Source organism: Umbelopsis ramanniana (genome assembly GCF_025399195.1).
Source record: "Umbelopsis ramanniana AG unplaced genomic scaffold K450scaffold_40, whole genome shotgun sequence".
Taxonomy (NCBI): Eukaryota; Fungi; Mucoromycota; class Umbelopsidomycetes; order Umbelopsidales; family Umbelopsidaceae; genus Umbelopsis; species Umbelopsis ramanniana.
Window position 1 is genome coordinate 1 of NW_026252126.1, and position 19,014 is coordinate 19,014.

At 42.3% G+C, this 19,014-nt stretch overlaps 7 protein-coding genes across 7 annotated transcripts; 1 reads left to right on the forward strand and 6 right to left on the reverse strand.

The window, feature by feature from the left end:
* K450DRAFT_247788 (uncharacterized protein) lies at nucleotides 1-1,908 on the forward strand. The gene is made up of 6 exons (XM_051590121.1): nucleotides 1-160; nucleotides 246-448; nucleotides 520-771; nucleotides 826-917; nucleotides 981-1,273; nucleotides 1,334-1,908. Exons 1-6 carry the CDS (start codon nucleotides 37-39, stop codon nucleotides 1,702-1,704), a joined length of 1,335 nt encoding a protein of 444 aa, XP_051443216.1. The 5' UTR covers nucleotides 1-36; the 3' UTR covers nucleotides 1,705-1,908.
* On the reverse strand, nucleotides 1,328-2,986 carry K450DRAFT_247790 (uncharacterized protein). Its single transcript, XM_051590122.1, has 3 exons — nucleotides 2,801-2,986; nucleotides 1,899-2,732; nucleotides 1,328-1,819 (listed from the first exon to the last, which is right to left on the reverse strand). Exons 1-3 carry the CDS (start codon nucleotides 2,804-2,806, stop codon nucleotides 1,787-1,789), a joined length of 873 nt encoding a protein of 290 aa, XP_051443217.1. The 5' UTR covers nucleotides 2,807-2,986; the 3' UTR covers nucleotides 1,328-1,786.
* Nucleotides 2,987-6,665: 3,679 nt separating this feature from the next.
* K450DRAFT_301228 (uncharacterized protein) lies at nucleotides 6,666-10,834 on the reverse strand (the record flags this gene model as incomplete). Its single annotated transcript, XM_051593740.1, has 14 exons — nucleotides 10,248-10,834; nucleotides 10,160-10,170; nucleotides 9,994-10,095; nucleotides 9,895-9,929; nucleotides 9,711-9,833; nucleotides 9,484-9,639; nucleotides 9,145-9,411; nucleotides 9,014-9,086; nucleotides 8,923-8,932; nucleotides 8,764-8,857; nucleotides 8,683-8,693; nucleotides 8,434-8,608; nucleotides 7,532-8,356; nucleotides 6,666-7,467 (listed from the first exon to the last, which is right to left on the reverse strand). Exons 1-14 carry the CDS (start codon nucleotides 10,750-10,752, stop codon nucleotides 6,666-6,668), a joined length of 3,189 nt encoding a protein of 1,062 aa, XP_051443218.1. The 5' UTR covers nucleotides 10,753-10,834.
* A 1,358-nt stretch (nucleotides 10,835-12,192) lies between these two features.
* Nucleotides 12,193-13,830, reverse strand: K450DRAFT_247794 (uncharacterized protein). The gene is made up of 4 exons (XM_051590123.1): nucleotides 13,393-13,830; nucleotides 12,749-13,303; nucleotides 12,578-12,675; nucleotides 12,193-12,509 (listed from the first exon to the last, which is right to left on the reverse strand). Exons 1-4 carry the CDS (start codon nucleotides 13,601-13,603, stop codon nucleotides 12,423-12,425), a joined length of 951 nt encoding a protein of 316 aa, XP_051443219.1. The 5' UTR covers nucleotides 13,604-13,830; the 3' UTR covers nucleotides 12,193-12,422.
* A 282-nt stretch (nucleotides 13,831-14,112) lies between these two features.
* K450DRAFT_247799 (uncharacterized protein) lies at nucleotides 14,113-16,234 on the reverse strand. The gene is made up of 7 exons (XM_051590124.1): nucleotides 15,922-16,234; nucleotides 15,811-15,848; nucleotides 15,415-15,731; nucleotides 14,722-15,346; nucleotides 14,460-14,618; nucleotides 14,313-14,390; nucleotides 14,113-14,223 (listed from the first exon to the last, which is right to left on the reverse strand). The coding sequence occupies exons 1-7, from the start codon at nucleotides 15,986-15,988 to the stop codon at nucleotides 14,206-14,208; spliced, it is 1,302 nt and encodes a 433-aa protein (XP_051443220.1). The 5' UTR covers nucleotides 15,989-16,234; the 3' UTR covers nucleotides 14,113-14,205.
* Nucleotides 16,235-16,705: 471 nt separating this feature from the next.
* K450DRAFT_301231 (uncharacterized protein) lies at nucleotides 16,706-17,143 on the reverse strand (the record flags this gene model as incomplete). The annotated part of the gene is made up of 1 exon (XM_051593741.1): nucleotides 16,706-17,143. The coding sequence occupies one exon, from the start codon at nucleotides 17,141-17,143 to the stop codon at nucleotides 16,706-16,708; it is 438 nt and encodes a 145-aa protein (XP_051443221.1).
* Nucleotides 17,144-17,414: 271 nt separating this feature from the next.
* On the reverse strand, nucleotides 17,415-18,943 carry K450DRAFT_200433 (uncharacterized protein; the record flags this gene model as incomplete). Its single annotated transcript, XM_051584632.1, has 6 exons — nucleotides 17,415-17,984; nucleotides 18,052-18,107; nucleotides 18,184-18,319; nucleotide 18,396; nucleotides 18,464-18,573; nucleotides 18,632-18,943. The coding sequence occupies 6 exons, from the start codon at nucleotides 18,941-18,943 to the stop codon at nucleotides 17,415-17,417; spliced, it is 1,185 nt and encodes a 394-aa protein (XP_051443222.1).
* Between the last annotated feature and the right edge of the window lie 71 nt (nucleotides 18,944-19,014).

The following is a 19,014-nucleotide window of genomic DNA, read 5'->3' on the forward strand; positions in this document are numbered from 1 at the left end:
TTTTTTTGTTCATTGGAATTCATAGCTGTTGTTACAATGGTAATGGCCATGCCGTCTGCCAAAGAACCCGTTAAACGAAAAGCAACTTCAGATAAAAAGATTTCTAAGACCCTCCACATCGAGCGTCGTATCACTAGAGCAAAAGTGAAAGCACGCTCAGGTTAGTAACGCTGTTCTGAGTTCCCTTTTTTCGCATTGCTTCCCATGCGAATGTTGAATTGGCTAATGACCGCTTTCTTCTTTAGAATTGGACCTTTTCGAATGGAACAAATGGAAATTTGCAAAACAGGACTTTTGGATAGACCCCATAGTGGATACTGTCGATCGAATTGATGGTTTAACTGTACCAAAGGAAGAATTCATTGAAAAATACGAACGACCAGAACTGCCAGTCGTTATTCTTAATTTGACGAAAAAGTGGCCTGCTGAGCAGCGCTGGAACAGAGAGGTGAGAGACAATTTACTGAGGAGGTCACTATATGTCAACCATTTTTGCTCATGTAAGAAAAAAAAAAACAGTACATGATCAAGCAGTACGGATCACAGACCTTCAAGGTCGGAGAAGATGACGACGAGAACAATGTGTACCTCAAAATGAAGCATTTCTTTCATTATGTCGATACCGAGAGCCAGGTTGACGACTCTCCGCTGTACATATTTGATAGCGGATTCGAAAAATGGGGTAGAGGCAAAAAGAAATCAAAATCATCCACGGTAACTAAAAGCTCAACTTCATCGGAAAGCTCTGTCCGTCCTGCCAAACGTAGCAAGATAGAGAAACAAGAAAAGCGCAAAACGCTTTTGGACGATTATACGGTTCCGGACTATTTCTCGGATGATCTTTTCCATTTTGCTGGTGAGCGACGCCGCCCACCATACAAATGGTTCGTAATGGGCGATGCCCGTAGTGGCACTGGGTATGTTCATTGCAATGTAGTATTCATCATGGCTAGTGCACGTGAAACTAACCTTACTATCAGTATTCATACCGATCCTCTGGGAACATCAGCGTGGAATGCCCTCCTAAAGGGCCACAAACGATGGGCGATGTTTCCACCTGGCACACCAAAGGAGATTGTCGATCCCCCTATGAAACCTTATGACCATGAAGCTGTATCCTGGTTCGCTACGGTTTTTCCAAAATTTACAAAGAGAGATGACCCAACGGATCCTAGATCATTGGGTGAGAAATTGGGAATGGTACAAGTTCTTCAGCGACCCGGTGAAACTATCTTTGTGCCTACCGGCTGGGCACACGTTGTAATGAATTTGGGTAAATACTGCAATAGCATTGCGTGGAACTCTTCAGTGGACTAACAGCTCTATTGAATAGACTTTACTGTCGCCATAACTCAAAACTTCTGCTCTGTAACCAACCTCGAAAATGTATACCTCGCAGCTCGCCATTCCAGACCAAAGTTGACAGCCAAGTTTTATCGCGAACTCTCAAAACGAGGAGAAACAGACCCTTCGTTTAAAGCACTTGTGGATAGAATTGATGGACTCAAATTTGTGCCTAGAGTACCTCCAAGCAGCTCAGGGTCCAGTTCATCATCAACTAGCTCATCAAGCCCCAGCAGTAGCGAGAGCGATTCTGTCGCCGTCAGTGACACTGATTCAGACACTGACTTAGAAGACGGGACATGTATGTGTCGCAAGTGCAAATTACGCAAAAAGAAGGAGGCGAAGCGAAAACAAAAATGAAGTTCGATTCGATATTAAACATTATGTTTTAATGGCTATCGACAAGTAGTGTAGAGGGGATGCGAGCAATGTACATATAGAATTAAGTAGAGCCTTTATGCGAGTGACCAATACCCTAAGTTGCATAAAAATATAGAAAGGATTAAGCCATAGATTTCCAAACAATAAAAGATTTAAAATGTCTGTGCACTTACACAATTTGGACAATACACCAAGCCCTGATCAACAGGAGACCTTCCCGATATGAAAAGGTCGTCCATATTTCCGACGACCCCATAAAGTGCTAAATCGTCACTTGCATGTGTGGCCTGGCGTTGCCGCAAGCCAAGAGGAGGAGCTGGGAAGCTGATAGAATACGAAGCTGCTGCCGGCCGCTTATTGTCGACAGGAATAGCAGGAGTGTTGCTATAATCGTCTGCACGCTCACAAATGGCGGAGTCAGCATTGGGTGAAGTCCCTGAGCCATTCTCATCCGTGAGCGAGTGCGTTTGGAGTGGAGCAACCCATGGCGACAGAGCTTCCTGTATTTCGTTATCATCGTCTTCATCAAATTGTCCGAGATTGTTGGCATTCCCGGACCCTGTCAATCTCTGTCGAAGGCCAGATTGATGTTCATACTGTTGTTTTTCAGAACTGAACGACTCGTCTATAGCATCTTTTCTCGTCGTAGCCCCGAATATCCACCAGCGGCCACTCATAACGCTCTTTCCATTCTTCTTGCGAAGCTTCATCGCAATCAGTAGCTTTGGAATTGAAAAGATTGAAACAGACATCAAAACTCCAGAATCCACCGTGACACCAATCAACAATAGTCTTGCGAATGGATCAGTGACTACGAACATCAAAGGGGCGACCAAGATGGCTCCAAAAGCGATGGTATAAGAAGACGCAATGACGTATTTAGAGATATTGTACTGAGTAGGAACATTCCATGTTGCTACTGAGAGGCCGACAGCGTACATGATGAACAGTAGATTCGTAACCGCAATATAAATGAGTACACCTTCGTTGCCATATCCGCAAGTTGACTGCAAGAATAAATGATGAGAAAAACCCAAGTCTACAACGGCGATTTGTAGCCTTTGTTCGTAATTACCTGCATAATGGGGTCTCCTTGGTCAGGTATGGTTCCTGTTTGGTATTGATATGGTTGAGGACCCCCTGACACGAAAGTCAGAATCAATAGAGCAACGATTTCTCCTACTACAATAATGAGCAGTCGTTTTCCAAGGTACCAATTTGTGATCTGCAAAGGTGTTGCAGTTTTGCTATGAAAGATTTTACGCAATCTCCAAGTCATGACAAACAAAGATCCAAATAACATTGAGAAGCCAAGTATCAGAGTCCAAACAGTCATGGTGCAACGAGCACGGGAAGGAGGACCCATGAGTAAATAGATAGTGGTGTATATGGATAAAGAGCCCAGCAGACACAGTTCGCAAAACAGAAAACTTGATCTTCGAATGATACGCGTCTGTCGATAGATGGCAAACAAGATCATATACACGATGGTAACGGTCGCGCAAAATGAATTCAACACGGTGATACCAAATCCTTGCTGTGTCGTTAAGTCCACATAGGAGCAAGGTACTGAGTACGTCGATGGCATAGGTACACCGTCATGGCATACAGGCGTTGTATTTGTCCATGAAAATGATACGTCCAGTGTACCAGTGTTAGGGTTGCATCTATCTGCAACAGTAATTGTCCAGAATTCATATGAGCAGTCGGGTGCCATTAACCATTTGAGGAGATCGCATGTTTGATTGATTGCTTGTTCGTTAGTGGCATTTTTAAATGCCATATTGAAAAGCATTTGTCTGTTTGACGAAACCTCCATGTCAGCAAGAGTTCATGATTGACAAAATGTGTGCACTGAATCATACCTGAAGACATGGTTATCCTCTATGCTGGATATCTGTGGTGATGTGCTATGAGGATACTGCATTGGCACTGCGTGTAAAATTTGTTGACGTGCAGTATAAAATGATGGCGCTGTCCATCTGGATCGAATATTTGTTACATTTTTGTGTCATGGTCATTCCCCCAGGACTAGGAATATAACTTACGGAGGAAACTGTTCTGTTGTCTCGTATGGAGGAAATACACCATTTGCCTCGTTCAGCAAGTTAAGATCTAAAATATCAAAGTATATTTGGTAAGTGTTCGTGTTATTCTGGTGGAACATTTGAGACCAAAACTGACATTTGTATTCAAGAGCCTCATCTGCAGAGTTTGTAGGATTGATGACCATCTGAATGAAATCCCATGCTAAATCCTGGTGCTCCGTTGTGCTGGAAATGGCTAATCCCGAACCACCCAAGACTGTAAAGATAGACAATAAAGGTTAGTTAGAGTATGCTCTTCGAACCCTCATTTAAAAATTTCACCTATACGAACATGTAGCTTGCTAAAAGTTGATTTATCGCAAAATGTTAGTATATTGTAAAAATATCGCTCACATCCCTTTAAGATGCTTACCCCAGGAGCCATTCCAACACCAATTTCGCTGGAGTTGTCCCAGTAAGCGGTAGAATTGATGGCCCAGTCTTTGATCCACACCGACGTATAGTTAAAATTTGCCGGAGTATCTATTCGATAACCAGCTAAAATATCTGTCGGCCATAAATCATAATCGCAACAGAATCCAGAAGGATCGACGGTGAACGGATTGACTTTGTCCACTGGTGTTTTGAGCCATTGCTCAAAGGATGATGCATTAGAAATGTGTTTAAGCGGATTAGCGATACTCTTCTGAGTGGTATTTGGAGCCCAAAGCGGTCGAATAATGTTATCCAGCACATATAGGAACGCATCGCTTTGTAGAGCACTTTTGAATTAAATAGTAGGTAAGATAACAATCAAGCAATACAAGCATCATAGTGTATACTGATAAGAAAAAAATCGTACCAACTGGATTCGTCGGCTTTAAAAAAATCGACCTGCCAATCTCTTGATATCATGTTCATCAGCTTTGTTTCTTCGTCGTATTGACCTACAAACTCTAATCCATATCCGATGCCGGATTCCATCACTGTGCGTGCGCTTTCCAAAAATACGGTCCAATTCCTAGGCACGAAAGTTAATTTTTTGTAAGCGTAATTTTAATTCGAGGGACAATAAATGCCTTTGTCGCTTACCAGTTGTCCCACCACTGCAAGCCCCAATCACCCTCAGGAGGAGGAGGTTTTATATTGAGAGCACGAAGCGTTGTTCGATTGTAATATGTAAATCGCAAGTCTGTCAACAATGGTACGGCCCACCTATTCCATCAAAGTTAATTAGTTATCATATATATAACTCCAATGGTGAAGAGACGAAATCCCTTACCAGTGCTCGTCCCATTGATAGTCATAGAATGTATACTACGCGTAGATTAGAAAATCATTGCTCGCCTATTGAATAACTACCATGTCACAGCTTAATTGACTCACTTTCAGGAAAGAATCTGTCAATAGAGCATTTGTTTCATGTGTATACTGTGTAAACAAATCATCCAGCTGCTTTATCGTTCCATGCGCAGCATGCAAAGCAATCTTTATCCATGGGAAGAAAGCTTTAGACAGACATTGTAGATGTGGAAACCTTGGTGAGATTCAATTATTACCTGAGTGGTACCGAGAATGACCATATCTGGACATTTGACTCCGTTTTCACCACAGTACGCCATCCAATCGCTGTTGAAATCGCCTACAACGACTTTGACGGTGACTGTATCGTTGCCGTTGACCGTGGCCATGGTTCCTCCCGTCGTCGTGGATGTGTTTCGAGTAAGTACGACCCAGTCATTGACTGCAAATAAGAGAGCTGGAGCTACTACAGTATTACCATTTTCGCCAAATGGCGACCATAGCTCCATTTGTATAGCTCCAGTCCCAACCATGAAATAGGCAACGTTGGGTAATTCCGGTTGCGTATACATGTTTAGCTGATTTAGATTGGTAGCATTGACGCTAAACAGTAATTTATCGTTGATGTCGTATGATAGGATTTGGGCCGCTCCAATTGGAACAGCTTGATCGATGGTCAAGTATGAGTCAGCAGTCGCATTAGTGGATGGTTTAGTTGTATTGGTGGACTGCGCTGATACAAGGAATGATATGTAAGATATGTACAAGAGGAATACCCTGAGTATCTTGTTGGGTATCATGTGTGATATAGGTTGCTTTCGTTACGAAGATGCTGAAAACCGAGCAAAGGAAGCGGGTCTTAGCTCCGGTGGATTTTTTCCGTGCGAATGGTGTAAACACTTGCCAGCAAAGTGCTACAGAGATTTACACTGAAGAGAAAGTTTGGGCGTGTAGAAAGGAAGAAAGCGAGAAAGAACTCAAAAAAAAAAAAATGGCCTTGTCTGAATTGGTTTGCCTTGGGAACGTGTCTGGTTCTGTACCTCCAATCTGATAATGGGGGGAGCTGGAAATCAACTTTCAGACCCCCCAAAAGCCATTATCCGAGGAACGCGTGGTATCAGTAACACAGACCTCTTTGATCTTGTGGTATTTCCCGCCAATTTAGGACCACTGCCTCAAAGCTATGGTAATGTCCTACATTGATTGAGCTATACCCCAACAAGCGTTTGTCATTTAAACATTAGAATTTCCATCAACTAGAATGAAAAAGTGCAATATCTGCGTCGTCGACAAGGTGCACGGAGGTTAATGAACTGAACATCTCTCCATTCCCCCGCAAAAGTGGCTTTGTTTGTAAGAGGCTGGGATGGTAACAAGTGGAACCATGGAGCACATGGGTTTGACTGGAAAATCGTCCACCTTTTTTTTTTTTCCAAGTCGCACGATTTCCCATCTAAAAAAAAAAGGTATGTGTTCTGTTCTGTACATGGCTTTATTTTCAGTGTTCTTTCAGGCTAACTTACAAAGTTTAAAAGAATAGAAGTTTTCTATGGTTTGTCAGTGTCTTCTAACTAATGATGAATTATAGAGGTGAAAAATAAAAAATAAAAATTAGATTTTACGGGCGTCAAAGCCAATTCCGCAGTGGGGGCAATGAGCAATCTTTTGCTCTAACAAGGGAGAAAAGGTGGTATAAGGTGCTGGCGGAACATTTCGCCTATGTAATGGATTTGTGGCCGAATTAGAGGCAATCCTTTGCTCGTTGAGTGATCGTCGGCTGAGTGAGTTGACAGGACGATTGAGAAGAACAAGCTCATTGTCTTGTCTATCATGGAGATCTGCACTGTTGAGATCATCAATGTCTTTATGATTGTCGACGACAAAGCTATTCACTGTAGTAGATCGAACCACGTCTTCTTCGTGGACATGTCCAATATTGCCTCGCTGTATGGTACGTCGCGAGCTCAAGTGGGTTGCGGGTTCCTTTTCTTCTATGCTTTGTAGGAAACTCTTTCTCTTGGTAAATTGCGAAACGGAGGGCTTGGTCTTCAATTTGAATGGTCCAGATCCTTGTGAAGAGCAGCAGTCACTGTCATGACGCCAGAATTTCCACCATGAATGCTTCTCTCCACATGTACAGTTTCGTCGACTTCGGATGCGATCAAGTGTGTCTCCTGGTCGTCGACGAATAGTCTCTTGTCGATAAAGTTGAATGGCAGTGTAGATTTTGGGAAGGCAGAATATAGATACGCTAATAACAACACCAAAATCGATAGTCAATCCTATGATCATGAGGCGAGCCGTAGGATCTGTGACGAAGAATATCAAGGGAGCCAGTAGAATAGCACCGAATCCTACGGCATATGATGCAGCAATGACAAACTTGGATTCATTGTATTGTGTGGGTACTTTCCTGTATATGACATTGTTAGTAATCTAAAATTATCAAACAGGAGAAGAAAAATGATTTTGCATACCATGTTGCGATGGATAGAGCAACAGCGTAAACAATCAAAAGAAGATTGAATACAGCAATATAAATAAGAGCACCGATGTTTCCATACACACATTTAGCCTGCATGATACTCTGTCCAGTCTGTGGCTCTGTGTAAGTATCGTACATAACTGCTTGAGGGCCACCATCCACGCGAGCAAGAACAATAAGGCCAATAGCTTCGATTACCAAGATGGCAGCTAGTCGTTTGAGTAGATACCAATCGGTCAAGCGAAGAGCTACAAAGCCCTTGTTGTTGAAAATTTTGTAGACTCTGAGAATTTTGCAGAATAAACTACCAAACAGCAGAGCAAAACCAATGACAACCACTAGTATTACCAGCTCGCATTTTGCAGTAGTAGCAGGACCGGCGAGAAAGTATACGGTAGAGTAGATAAATAAGGATCCAAACAGTACGAGCTCGCAGAACATAAAACTCGCCCGTTTGACCACAGCTGTTCGTCTGTAAACGTACAATAGAACGGCATATACGAGAGAGATGATGGCGCATAACGATGTCAGACTAAGCATGGCAATGCTCTGTCTAGTGTCTATAACTGCATAGGCGCAAGGAACATAGATCGGCTTAGGTAGAGTTGGAGGACCTTTGCACGCTATACCCGAGGAGTTAGTCCATTCGTAAGAAACAACCAGATTTTGGGTTCCTGCCTGACATGAATCACCGTAGACTGGGTACCAATTTGAACTATTGCATTCGGGAGCTAAGATCTCCATCATGACACTGCACGCTTCGTCTATGGCCTGCGAGTTGGTAGCATTCTTTTCGACTACGTTGAGAAACAGTTGTCTATTTGCAAAAGGTTAGCTTGACTATACACTGAAGTAGGCAAACAGTGATCAAACTAAAGTGTACTCTGAGCTCACCTGAAGACATGCGAATTTTCAAAATCAGCAATTTGAGGAAATGTGATGTGAGGGTATTGCATTGGTACAGCGTGCGAGACTTGTTCTCTAGCGACAGTAAATGGAGATAGAGACCATGGAGGGTATGATGCCGACGTGTCATATGGGGGATACAAACCGTTTGCTTGATTGATAACTTTTGGGTAATAATTTGTGTGAGAGTCTATTTACAATCGCTTGTCGAGGTATTGTTGACATCTAGATACTTACTATTCAGGTATCTACAGATGTCAAGTTAGTACAGCTGAGCAATGAAAACTGAACATGAAAAACACGTCAATGAGCACTTACACTTGTTCCGGATCGATCATTTGTACGATCAGGTTCCATGCCATTTCAGTGTTGTTTGACGTAGAAGCCAAAGCTAATCCAGAGCCACCCAAGACTGCAATGAGTTTACGTTAGTTATCTTTCATTAAAGTTGCTGAACTGTAAGCATTGGAAACTTACATGAAGCGCTCTAGATATGCCAACAAAGATATGCCTACGTTGTTAGTGTCGTTCTCATTATGTATATGTGTTCTGCTATGATATTACTTACAGCAGGTAAATAACCAATTCCAATTTCACTTGTCTCAGTCGTATTTCCCCCTGTCAAAGTATCATTCATCCAACTAAGACAAAGTCAGCAAAGCAGAATTATTTAGCTTTTTTAAAATGAGGATATCTTACCTGCTCGAGTATTTAGTGTTGGCAGGGGTGTCTATGTTCATTCCAACGACGGAGCCGTCACCGTATTGACCGGTGAAGATGCTCAGATCTGACGGAGGCTCGTTGGTATATGGCTCCGCCAGCCATTTCGCCAAAGCAGGATTGCCCTCAGTAGTGTAGAAGTCCGGATTAGCAACTGTCGGGAATTTGCCGCCTATATCAGTCGGAGTCCATAGAGGACGAATAAAGTTATCCAATATGTCGTTGAAGATGGGAGATAACAGATTACTGAAAAGAAACAAAAGCATGTTACAATCAATATAATCCATGAAAAGCAAGCTACAATCGGTGGTTTCTTACCATTGACGATTTGTAGGGAACAGATCCAAGATGTTGCTTCTAGCAACCATAGTCATTAGTTTACTTTCTTCATCATACTCTCCATAAAATTGGTAACCATATCCAAGTCCTGAATTTCGAATATTCGTCGCATAATTGACAAATGTAGTCCAGTTCCTGTTATTGCACAATTCCGTATTAGAAAAAAGCGTAGTACTTGTATATCAATGGACTTTTGGTATGCTCACCAATTATTCCAGTATTGGACGCCCCAATCCCCTTCTGGAGGAGGCATGGTCATATTTAGAGTTCGAAAAGTGGTGCGATTGTAAAATAGCAGTCTCGTATCTGTGGTCAATGGCACCGCCCACCTATTTGAAACAGATTAGCGCACACAGAATTCTGTGAGTATGTAATTGTCATAATACATACCAAGAGTTGGTGTAATAATAATCATACAAGGTGTACTACAACAAACGGTCAATATTGTGATCATGCAATGCTATCACCGTAGTGGAGGTTGTCACCTACTTTGAGGAAAGAGTCCACCAACAGTGTATTATGTTGCTGAGTGTATTCATCCAAGTGCTTATCCAGAGGCAAAATTTCACCTTTAGAAGCTGTGGCAGAGATCTATATGGTAAAACAGTCAATTATGTATGTTGGAATGAGCGTAGGAATGTCCTTAAGGTCTTACAGCAGTAGTTCCTAATCGAATGTAAAAGCAGAGATAAATCAGTCAATATAACCGTCCAAACCATCAAACTTTCACTTGTAATACGTACCAACCACAACGATGTCGGGACTGGGATAATTGTTTTCCTGGCAAAACGTAGTATAATCATGTTGCCAGTCACCAACAATCAACCGAATTGAAGCCGTGTCCTTTTTGGAAGTTGGATCTCGGCCAAGAACCACAAAATCGTTCATGGCCAGCATGATGGCAGCGAGAATTGTGACAGTGCCAGGACCACCATATGGTGAATAAAACCCGATTTCAGTCGGCCCTTTTCCGATCATCAAATATCCAACTTGGTTCAAGAGAGGATAATGCTCTACATCGTAGTTCTTCAAATCGGTAGCATTGACAGAATATAAGAAGGTGTTGTTTGCTGAATATGCTTGAATAGACGATAATCCTGGTGGAATATAAGAGTCGATAGTTGTGAACGTTGTATTTGTAGCTACAACCTGTGAGCTTGTGGTATTGGTTGTTGTTTGAGCTAGAGCAAGCACTGCGTAGAGTGTGCATAACACGTATAGAGTCTTCGTTGAGAACGATAGTCGCATTATGTATTAATTTATGATAGTTTGAGAGAGGGATATATAAGAGAGGTAGAACCAGCAACCATCACCGGGTATTTGGAGGGGATTCTTCAAGTACCCACTTTTATGGGAAAACGAGGTGAGTGACAAACAAGCAAAAAAAAAAAAAGACGAAGGAAAAAAGGCCGGGTACAAAACGATTGATGTTGCACACACTCCCATTGGCAGTCCGTTGGGGGGAGAGAGCATTTTGGGGTGCCTGAACAAAGGTGTGGGGAAAGTTACATGTATGGATATGACAACGTGATGTGGATAAAAAGTCTAATAAGCAGTTCAACCACTGATCATTTCTAACCACTAACTGCCGAAGATACTTTCCATTTTCACTTGCTTCTCCGCTTTTATTTTCAATTTCGATAATCCGATCAAACGATCGAGGTTCTGTGAAAGACTATTCATGAAGGCGATGGATTCCCGGTTGTACTAAAACAACTACTGATTATGTACTCTCCACTGTGCTCAAAAAAAAAATTTGGCCAGATATAGACATGGAAAGTATCCGGTTAGGTTTTTTTTTCCGCGGCATCCAAATCTGCTGGGTGCTTCCATGGATTCGCAACGACTAGTAGTGAACGCATTCGCCATCACTTACCCCACAACGCACATACCTCTACATTCATTTACGGTTTCATCATTCGCCGAATTTTTCTTGTTGTACAATCGAAATTTAGAGGATTTGCTTGCTTGAAGATCTGTACGGCGCTCCTAAAAACCTTATGGTAGTATGGAAAGGACCACAGTACACGAAGGGTTACAAATTCCTAGCGGGCGACACAATTTACATTATTACGCTTTCGCACATCAAGGCGCTTTTCCCTCGTATGACCTAGTGCCAAAAAAATGTTATTTTGCGTGGAGTGGCTCGAAGCATCTTGACTTTGGTGGTCAACAGCTGACTTCTGGACGATTTAAGTATTGTGAAGGCGTCCTCTCCGCAAAGGAAAATTGCCCCGCCAACTTTTGCCTATCCCATCGATACTGTACTTCGCGGCAATTAAAAATCGTTCTACAGATCCCAGGTTCAAGCCAGATAACATCAGTGGTTAGTCCCGACGTATATTCTCCTTACCATTCCATTTGTTTCTCACCATCAACCATTAATGCCGAAGTAACCTTTAAACATGATTTTTTGGACCCGGTGATAGGTCGGGCACATTAGCTTACATGAAACTTCGATCCGGGTAATGTGAGCATGTTTTATGTGAGCGAGAGCTGACGATGGCGTCAACCACCTGTGCATAGAAAATTTCCCGGTAAAAGATGTATGCATTATAGGAGCGAGGGAAGCGATTTACATCAAGCCACAATTGTAAACCTGGTCTTCGTAAATTCTAGAAAGCTCAGACTTAGAATTACGGATGCGGATATGTTTTCAGCGCTTAGGTAACCAGTCTGAGTCCATAAAGCTGATCACCATAGGAACATCGATATGGTGCATGTTGGCAGAACAGGACAGTTGTAAGACTTCTCCAATTTTGCCAAGAGATGTATTAAAAAGACGAAGTACTGTTTGTACCATGATCTTTTTTTTTCGGTTATTACCCATTGTACGTGAAAAATTTGCTATAGATGACTATGGGGCAGAGGATAGGGAGAGAGGGGTAAGGTGTACATATTAAAATGTTATATAACAACTACGCTACGATAGGTCTTCCCCACATTGGAGGTAAGATACCTTTGCTGTAGGAATAGTACATAGCATGCTGGCTGCGTACAAGATGCTGCAAGAAAATAAAATATTTGATGAGTGGTGCTGCAAATGCACTGTTACGCATTGATTGATACTCACAGGGCGTCTCAGCAGTTGATCGAACATGCCAATGAAAGAAAGAAGTAGAGTAGCAGCAAGCATAACATACACTTGCCACGTCAAATAATACTCGCATGCTACAAATGTGTGTGTGTGTGTGTGTCAGATTAAAATAGAATGGTAGTTCCGTTTCATGCCATTCTCACTTACGATGGTTGGGATTAGCATCCAATGTGCACATAGGACCGTAGGTGAATCCCGTGTGGACGAATATGTCCAGGCCCAGCATGAAGATGTACGCGCCAGCGAAGGCAGCACCAAGAGCCGGAGCGAACCATAGCACTGGCGTAACGCAGAGACCTGCCAGCACCATCAAGCTGAGGAATAAGGCTCTACCCCATGACGTACTAATAAGAAGACCGTTCTTCCATCCAAGCAACCACAGTCCAAAGGCGAGAGCGCCAAGGGCACTCAGGACCATAAGGAACAGATGGAATGTGCAGCTAATGATCAGTCCGCCTATGGCGCCTATTACGAAACACACCACAAGGTAAATAGTCCACCTGTACGTGCCATATGTTCTTGCAGGTTCAAAATTGGTCAGAACAACCCAGCTGATCAAAGCCATGGTAATAAAACCAGCGATAAAGCGACTATTGATGCCAGCGTCCGTTTCGTGATATCCACGTAGTAGAAGAATCAGGCCAATCAACAGGAGTGCTACTCCCAGTAGCACGCCATGTACAGTCAAGAGATATCCATCCTCTTTTGAAATTCAACAATAATAAAGAACAAATGTTAACCGAGATTACATCGTGGTCCTTTATGTCGTCAAACGGTTTTTTTTTTCTTACTTCTAGATATAGCTTTGTCAGGTAGGATGATCGTTCCGCAGCAGTGGTAAGGTGTGTCAAAGTCGTAGGTTCCATCGTTCGATGGATCTGATCCTTTAGCATCGGTAACGCTGACCAAGATAGACAGAATACCGCAGAAAATGAAGGCGAATGATTGGAGTAACCTTCCAATCTGTGGCACGACGGAGGAGGTGGTGTTCTTTCGTTTCATTGATGTCAAGAACTGAGTGAATTTTTAGCGACCGAAGCGGTTTAACTTTTCAACAAGGTATTTGTCGATGGAGGTGGTGCTATGTAGACAAAAGAAAAAGAAAGAGGATCTCGGCATCTGCCTCAAACGCCGAAGTACATGAGCCAGTTTTTTGTTGACCATCGTATCCTAATCCGGATGGCCGACTGATCTGGAGGACTCTGAAAGAATTATTTTGGTTATTACCGACGTCAATTTTTTTTTTTTCATTTTGGACAATCAGTGACGCCTCCATTGAAAGAGTCCTTGGCGACAAATATGGTTCTTTGAGAACAAATAGGCAAAATAACTTTGGTCTTCCATGAAGTAAAGACGTAATAAGTTTGGTGGCTCCACCTTTTTGTTTACCAAACGACTCAGATGATCTTGTGGTGACCATGCGCGTAGTTGAAGGGCCCTTTTTTCCCTTGCTGTTTCAACGACGGTCACTTCTTTAACTTGTAAAAATCGCTAGCAAAAACGAACCACACTCTTTCTCCAACTTTCTTATATTTTGTCAATGTGTAAACTGCAAGTTCTACAGTGATGTATTTTATTGATATCCAACAACCATCCTCGTCCACCTAGTTCCAAATGAGGTACTGTAGCAAAAAGTAAAACAAACGCAAGTCAGCCATAACATTACCACATCACCAATGCTCAAGCCCAAAAACATTATGCGTATTTTTACCTTTGGCGTACTGGAGAATTTCTGGTATCCTTTCACAACCTTGTTTACAGCCTCCAAGAAATCCTTTTCGGTAGCAAGCTGTCACGTAATGCTGAGCACTTAGTAAACCATAATGGTAATATGCCGAATGGAAACATCGTTACGTACCTTTCTCCTTGCGCGGATAGCGAACATACCAGCCTCCGTGCAGACACTTCGTAGTTCTGCACCAGTTGTGTTAGGACAAAGTCGCGCCAAAAGTTCATAACGTATATCTCGTTCAACGTTCATGCTCTTGCAGTGAATCTTCAGAATATGAGCTCGGCCCTACAACAAGCAGAAACAAAGTTTTAGATAATGTGTTACGTTGGGGGCCAAGGGCGGCGCCCGTTGACAACATCCCAGCCATTATGCGAAACGTTTCATTTACCTTAAGGTCTGGGAGAGAGAATTCAACCTTACGATCTAATCGACCAGGTCTCAACAATGCTGGATCCAAAGTATCAGGACGATTTGTTGCCATAAGAACCTTGATATTACCACGCGGGTCGAAGCCATCAAGTTGATTGATCAATTCCAACATGGTTCTTTGTACTTCATTATCACCACCAGCTCCATCGTCGAAACGAGCACCTCCAATAGCGTCGACTTCGTCAAAGAATATAATACACGCCTTCTTGGTACGGGCCATTTCAAACAGTTCACGAACCATACGAGCACCTTCACCAACATACTTTTGAACGAGTTCAGAGCCAATAACGCGAATGAAAGTTGCATCAGTTCGATTAGCCACAGCACGAGCGCACAGGGTTTTACCAGTTCCGGGAGGTCCATACAACAAAACTCCCTTTGGTGGGTCGATACCGAGATTGACGAATCGTTCGGGTGATAAGAGTGGGAGTTCAACAACTTCTCGTAGCTTTTCGATTTGTTCTTTGCAACCACCAACGTCCTTGTATGTGACATCTGGCTTTTCTTCTACTTGCATCATGGTGACTGATGGATCAATCTTTGGTGGTAGAGGAATTTGTATCTGATATTTCGTTCGATCGACGCTACATAATGGAATATTGCATTAGCTCAATTGTCGCTTCATTCGTCAGCTGTGATTAAGGTCACTTACCCAACTCGCATGCCTTCCTCAATGTCAGTAGGAGATACTCGTTCTCCGAGTTCAACAACGAATTTGGCAATCTGCTTTACATTAATAACATATTTCGAAGCCTCGTCGTCGGTACTCTGTATGATTTTTGTACAACGCGCAACTTGCAAAGGTTGCTCTTCTTGCATTCTCTGTTTATCTGCAGGAATATCCCATAGATTTGGCGCGGCAAGTCCAGTGTCGGATTCCTTGACACCAATCTTTTCACTGACTCGTTTTTGTGTATCTTTGATATCTTGCTCGATTTTCTTGAGTTCTGATGCGTACGGTCCTTGACCCTGTGAACAGTTGAATCAGTCCACATCGTTCATTTGCTAAGGTGAGTTGCTTAATGTACAAACGAGAAATGCAGCTTACATATGTCTTCAATAGCTGAATATCTCCTTCATCGAGAGCTATTATGGGATAGAAAATGGCTTAGTGAGACGTCCCAAGCTATGAAAAATGCACGCAATTCGTTGCACTTACCGACAATCTTCTCGTCTTCCTTCTCATCGTCAACGGTTTTGTCGTCTATTATCAATGACAGGAACATTAGAAACACTCTTCGAATAACACCTATCCATTTATCTTCACTGTTCGACAGGAATGCTTACACTTTTCCCAATTCTCCTTTGGCGGCATAGTCTTTGTAATAGCGAGGTATCAAACGTTCAGGACAGTCAAGTTTCGTTGCGCGTTAACAAAACGTCACCCGCATTTACCATAAACGTGACGTAGGAGATTTTTTAGATTTTGTGACAAAATATTATTTTTGAAAAGAAGCTTTTAACCAATCACAGTCAAACATACCCAAATTATCGATATGTGGATAGCACAGGCATAATCTGTCTGGCAATCACTGATACTAACGATTGGCAGTGATAATACCGAAGTAGATTGAAAACTCATCTTATATATATTTGTGGGACATGGTTTCTTAGGCAGATAATTGCGTCAACAATTCGGCGTGCTAAATGGTAGTATATCGTATCAACACTGTTTCAAACAATCTTTATCAGCAGCTATATAATGATTACTTTTTTCATCGCTTGATGATACGTTGAAGAGATGCCATATATCTATTGATACGCATGTCCGACTTACAGCGTCTTGCAAAGTATGTAGGCGAATATGAAACTTGCGGACCATAAATTTTTGTTCTGGTTAGTAGAGCGCTTGGAGGTAACGGATGTAACTCTATGGCAGCTGCAGGATAAAATTGTATAATCAAGAAGACTTTAATGCAACTTTAATGGAACATAGGGAAAGACTAGTCTGCGCGATTTCGCTTCTGTTGCTTGCTCAGTTTATACTGGGCCAATGGATTAAGTACTTGACGAAAATCAACTATAATGTTCTCTTTTTCATCATCAGACTTGAGTAGCTTTTCAAGGTCTTTGATAATTTTTGGCTCCTGATGAAAGTAGGCATATGCTGATAAGTTAAGAATGGAAAAGCATGACTTTCTGATGAAAAGCCCATATCTTACTTCATTTTGTATCCACTTCTGTAAGCTTTCTTCGTCTTCTACTTCGTAATATATATAAAAGGTGCGATGAAGCTTGTCATGCTTTTCGTAGCCGCGATCTTCGTCAGGATCACATACGTACACTGTGGCGCGCTTGAACCCTCGAACTGCCTTCATGTTGCTGGCGTGCGCGTCGATGAAATCGATGAAGTCTTCTTCATACGCTATAATAAGAACCATATCGTTATATAGGGTGGGTTTAGCAGTCCGCGGGGTAAACCTTCCTTTGTACTTTGACAGATTGCCATAACTCGATTGAAACACTTACGCAATGAAACGATGAAAGCCACTTGATAAATGATGGGTAGTAAATCTGTCATGAGGTGAACAAGGTGGTGAGGTCTTAGGCAGTGCGGCTGAAATTGAGGACTGACGTGAGAAACCAAAGCATTAAATTTATGGCATGATTCATTTTTTATTAGCGAACTACTAGCCAAACTTTTTATTTGTGTTATTTGGAACGCAATAATATCCATCCTATATGGCAAGCGGCCCAAAGCCCATTTACTATTGGTACGTATGGAAGAAGGCAGAACCAGACTTGAGTAAGGTCTAGTAGAGTATGCTTGAGCTGGATGGGTACCTCTAAACTACGATAGACTGTATCATCACGTTCTGCGCGGACCACCTTAACATCACCGGTATCCTCATCAACCACTCGCTCCATCTTGATCTTGCTGCTGGTCTTCAACTCTTCACCTGGGAAGGCCCCTACGCGGTAGAATTCTGCCAATAATTCATCTTTCTCAGCCCATCGGTCTCTCAACCAAGTCGCGTATGCTTCCTCTTCAGTAGGAATGTCAGAAACTAAATATCGTCGCAAATGTACATGTATCTCCTTGGGATATCGATTGAGGAAAAATATGCCTCGAAGAGTATACACGTCTTCTGGGATGTCACCAGACTTTAAACCACTGTAGCCAATTGAACAATCATATATGTACTTTACAGAGTTTCCAAGGGTATTGGTGCAAATTCGAAGACCAGTTGAACGCGGTAAAAGTAAGTGTTTGGGGTCGTTCTAGAAAGAAAAAAAAGTTTAGAGCTGGAAAAAGGGTAGAGAGAAAGGAGGCATTCAGCTAACTCACGTAACCAAACTTCTCAGCAAAGTCTTTAGAGATTTTGCGAGTTTTCTTGGATACGACTACAGTTTAGGTAGTTTGAAGGATTAATAAAAAAAAATGATGCGTCAGTGCGGTCATGTTTGAACATCTTCGTACCTGTGCCCTCTGGGTAAATCAGTAACCACATTGGTGTCTCTACGTTCTTTTTTGCTCTCTCAAGATTATTGACCATATTGGCTTGGTCCTCATTAAGTTTTCTCTTCATAAATATAAAATCAAATATGAGCATGCCCTGTATTCACAATGCGGTTAGAAAACGGCTTTGATTGCGATAAACCCGAGTAAAATCCCCCAAAAAATTTTCATACCCTAAGAACATTGATTTAGTTACATGTCATACAGCAACACAGTGTCGATTCATTGATGTTGCACTCACCATCCTGCCAATGGCACCTTTCTCAAGCTATCTTTCAAAATAATTTTCATTGACCCATGAGCATTTGCAAGATGAGCCAGACACCAAACGTATACCCAGTCAGCGTATATCTGCGGGGATACATGAGATACATTGTAGAAATCACATTCATTCGAGAACCATACGTACCTGATGGTTTGAAATAAGTATAAGCCGTGGTGGAAATGCAAGCGTATCGATGGTGCCGTCGCTCTTTCTACGTATCATTTCTTCAATGCCGATATCAGTGGTAGTACCGTCCGACTTCACCCAAGACGTACAACTCTTATCGATGGTGATGATAAAGTTTCCAGGAGCAAAGTACTGTATCATGAACACCAGGTGCTGAGACCAAAGCTCCATAAGGTGAGCCAAGTAAACGCTAGCCCACTTTGCGCTCAGTGGCCGAATGAGAAAGGACAAGAATTCAGCAAAGGCGACGCAAGTGGTCTGGAACCCCATGGCTGCTCCAAGAAAAACGGCTGTTAGTAATGCCCTCGGAGTCCATTCAGAAGGTGGCATTATGAAAGGTA

Coding starts and splice junctions, on each gene's coding strand:
- K450DRAFT_247788 (XM_051590121.1), top strand. CDS start 37: ATGGTAATGGCCATGCCGTCTGCCAAAGAACCCGTTAAACGAAAAGCA. Junction 449..519: donor AGCAGCGCTGGAACAGAGAG/GTGAGAGACAAT, acceptor AAAAAAAAACAG/TACATGATCAAGCAGTACGG. Junction 918..980: donor GATGCCCGTAGTGGCACTGG/GTATGTTCATTG, acceptor CCTTACTATCAG/TATTCATACCGATCCTCTGG.
- K450DRAFT_247790 (XM_051590122.1), bottom strand. Junction 1,820..1,898: donor TGGTGTATTGTCCAAATTGT/GTAAGTGCACAG, acceptor TATGCAACTTAG/GGTATTGGTCACTCGCATAA.
- K450DRAFT_247794 (XM_051590123.1), bottom strand. CDS start 13,603: ATGAAACGAAAGAACACCACCTCCTCCGTCGTGCCACAGATTGGAAGG. Junction 13,304..13,392: donor TGACAAAGCTATATCTAGAA/GTAAGAAAAAAA, acceptor GAATTTCAAAAG/AGGATGGATATCTCTTGACT. Junction 12,676..12,748: donor GGATGCTAATCCCAACCATC/GTAAGTGAGAAT, acceptor ACACATTTGTAG/CATGCGAGTATTATTTGACG.
- K450DRAFT_247799 (XM_051590124.1), bottom strand. CDS start 15,988: ATGTTCCTGTCATTGATAATAGACGACAAAACCGTTGACGATGAGAAG. Junction 15,347..15,414: donor GAGGAAGGCATGCGAGTTGG/GTAAGTGACCTT, acceptor TCCATTATGTAG/CGTCGATCGAACGAAATATC. Junction 14,391..14,459: donor CTATCCGCGCAAGGAGAAAG/GTACGTAACGAT, acceptor ATTACGTGACAG/CTTGCTACCGAAAAGGATTT.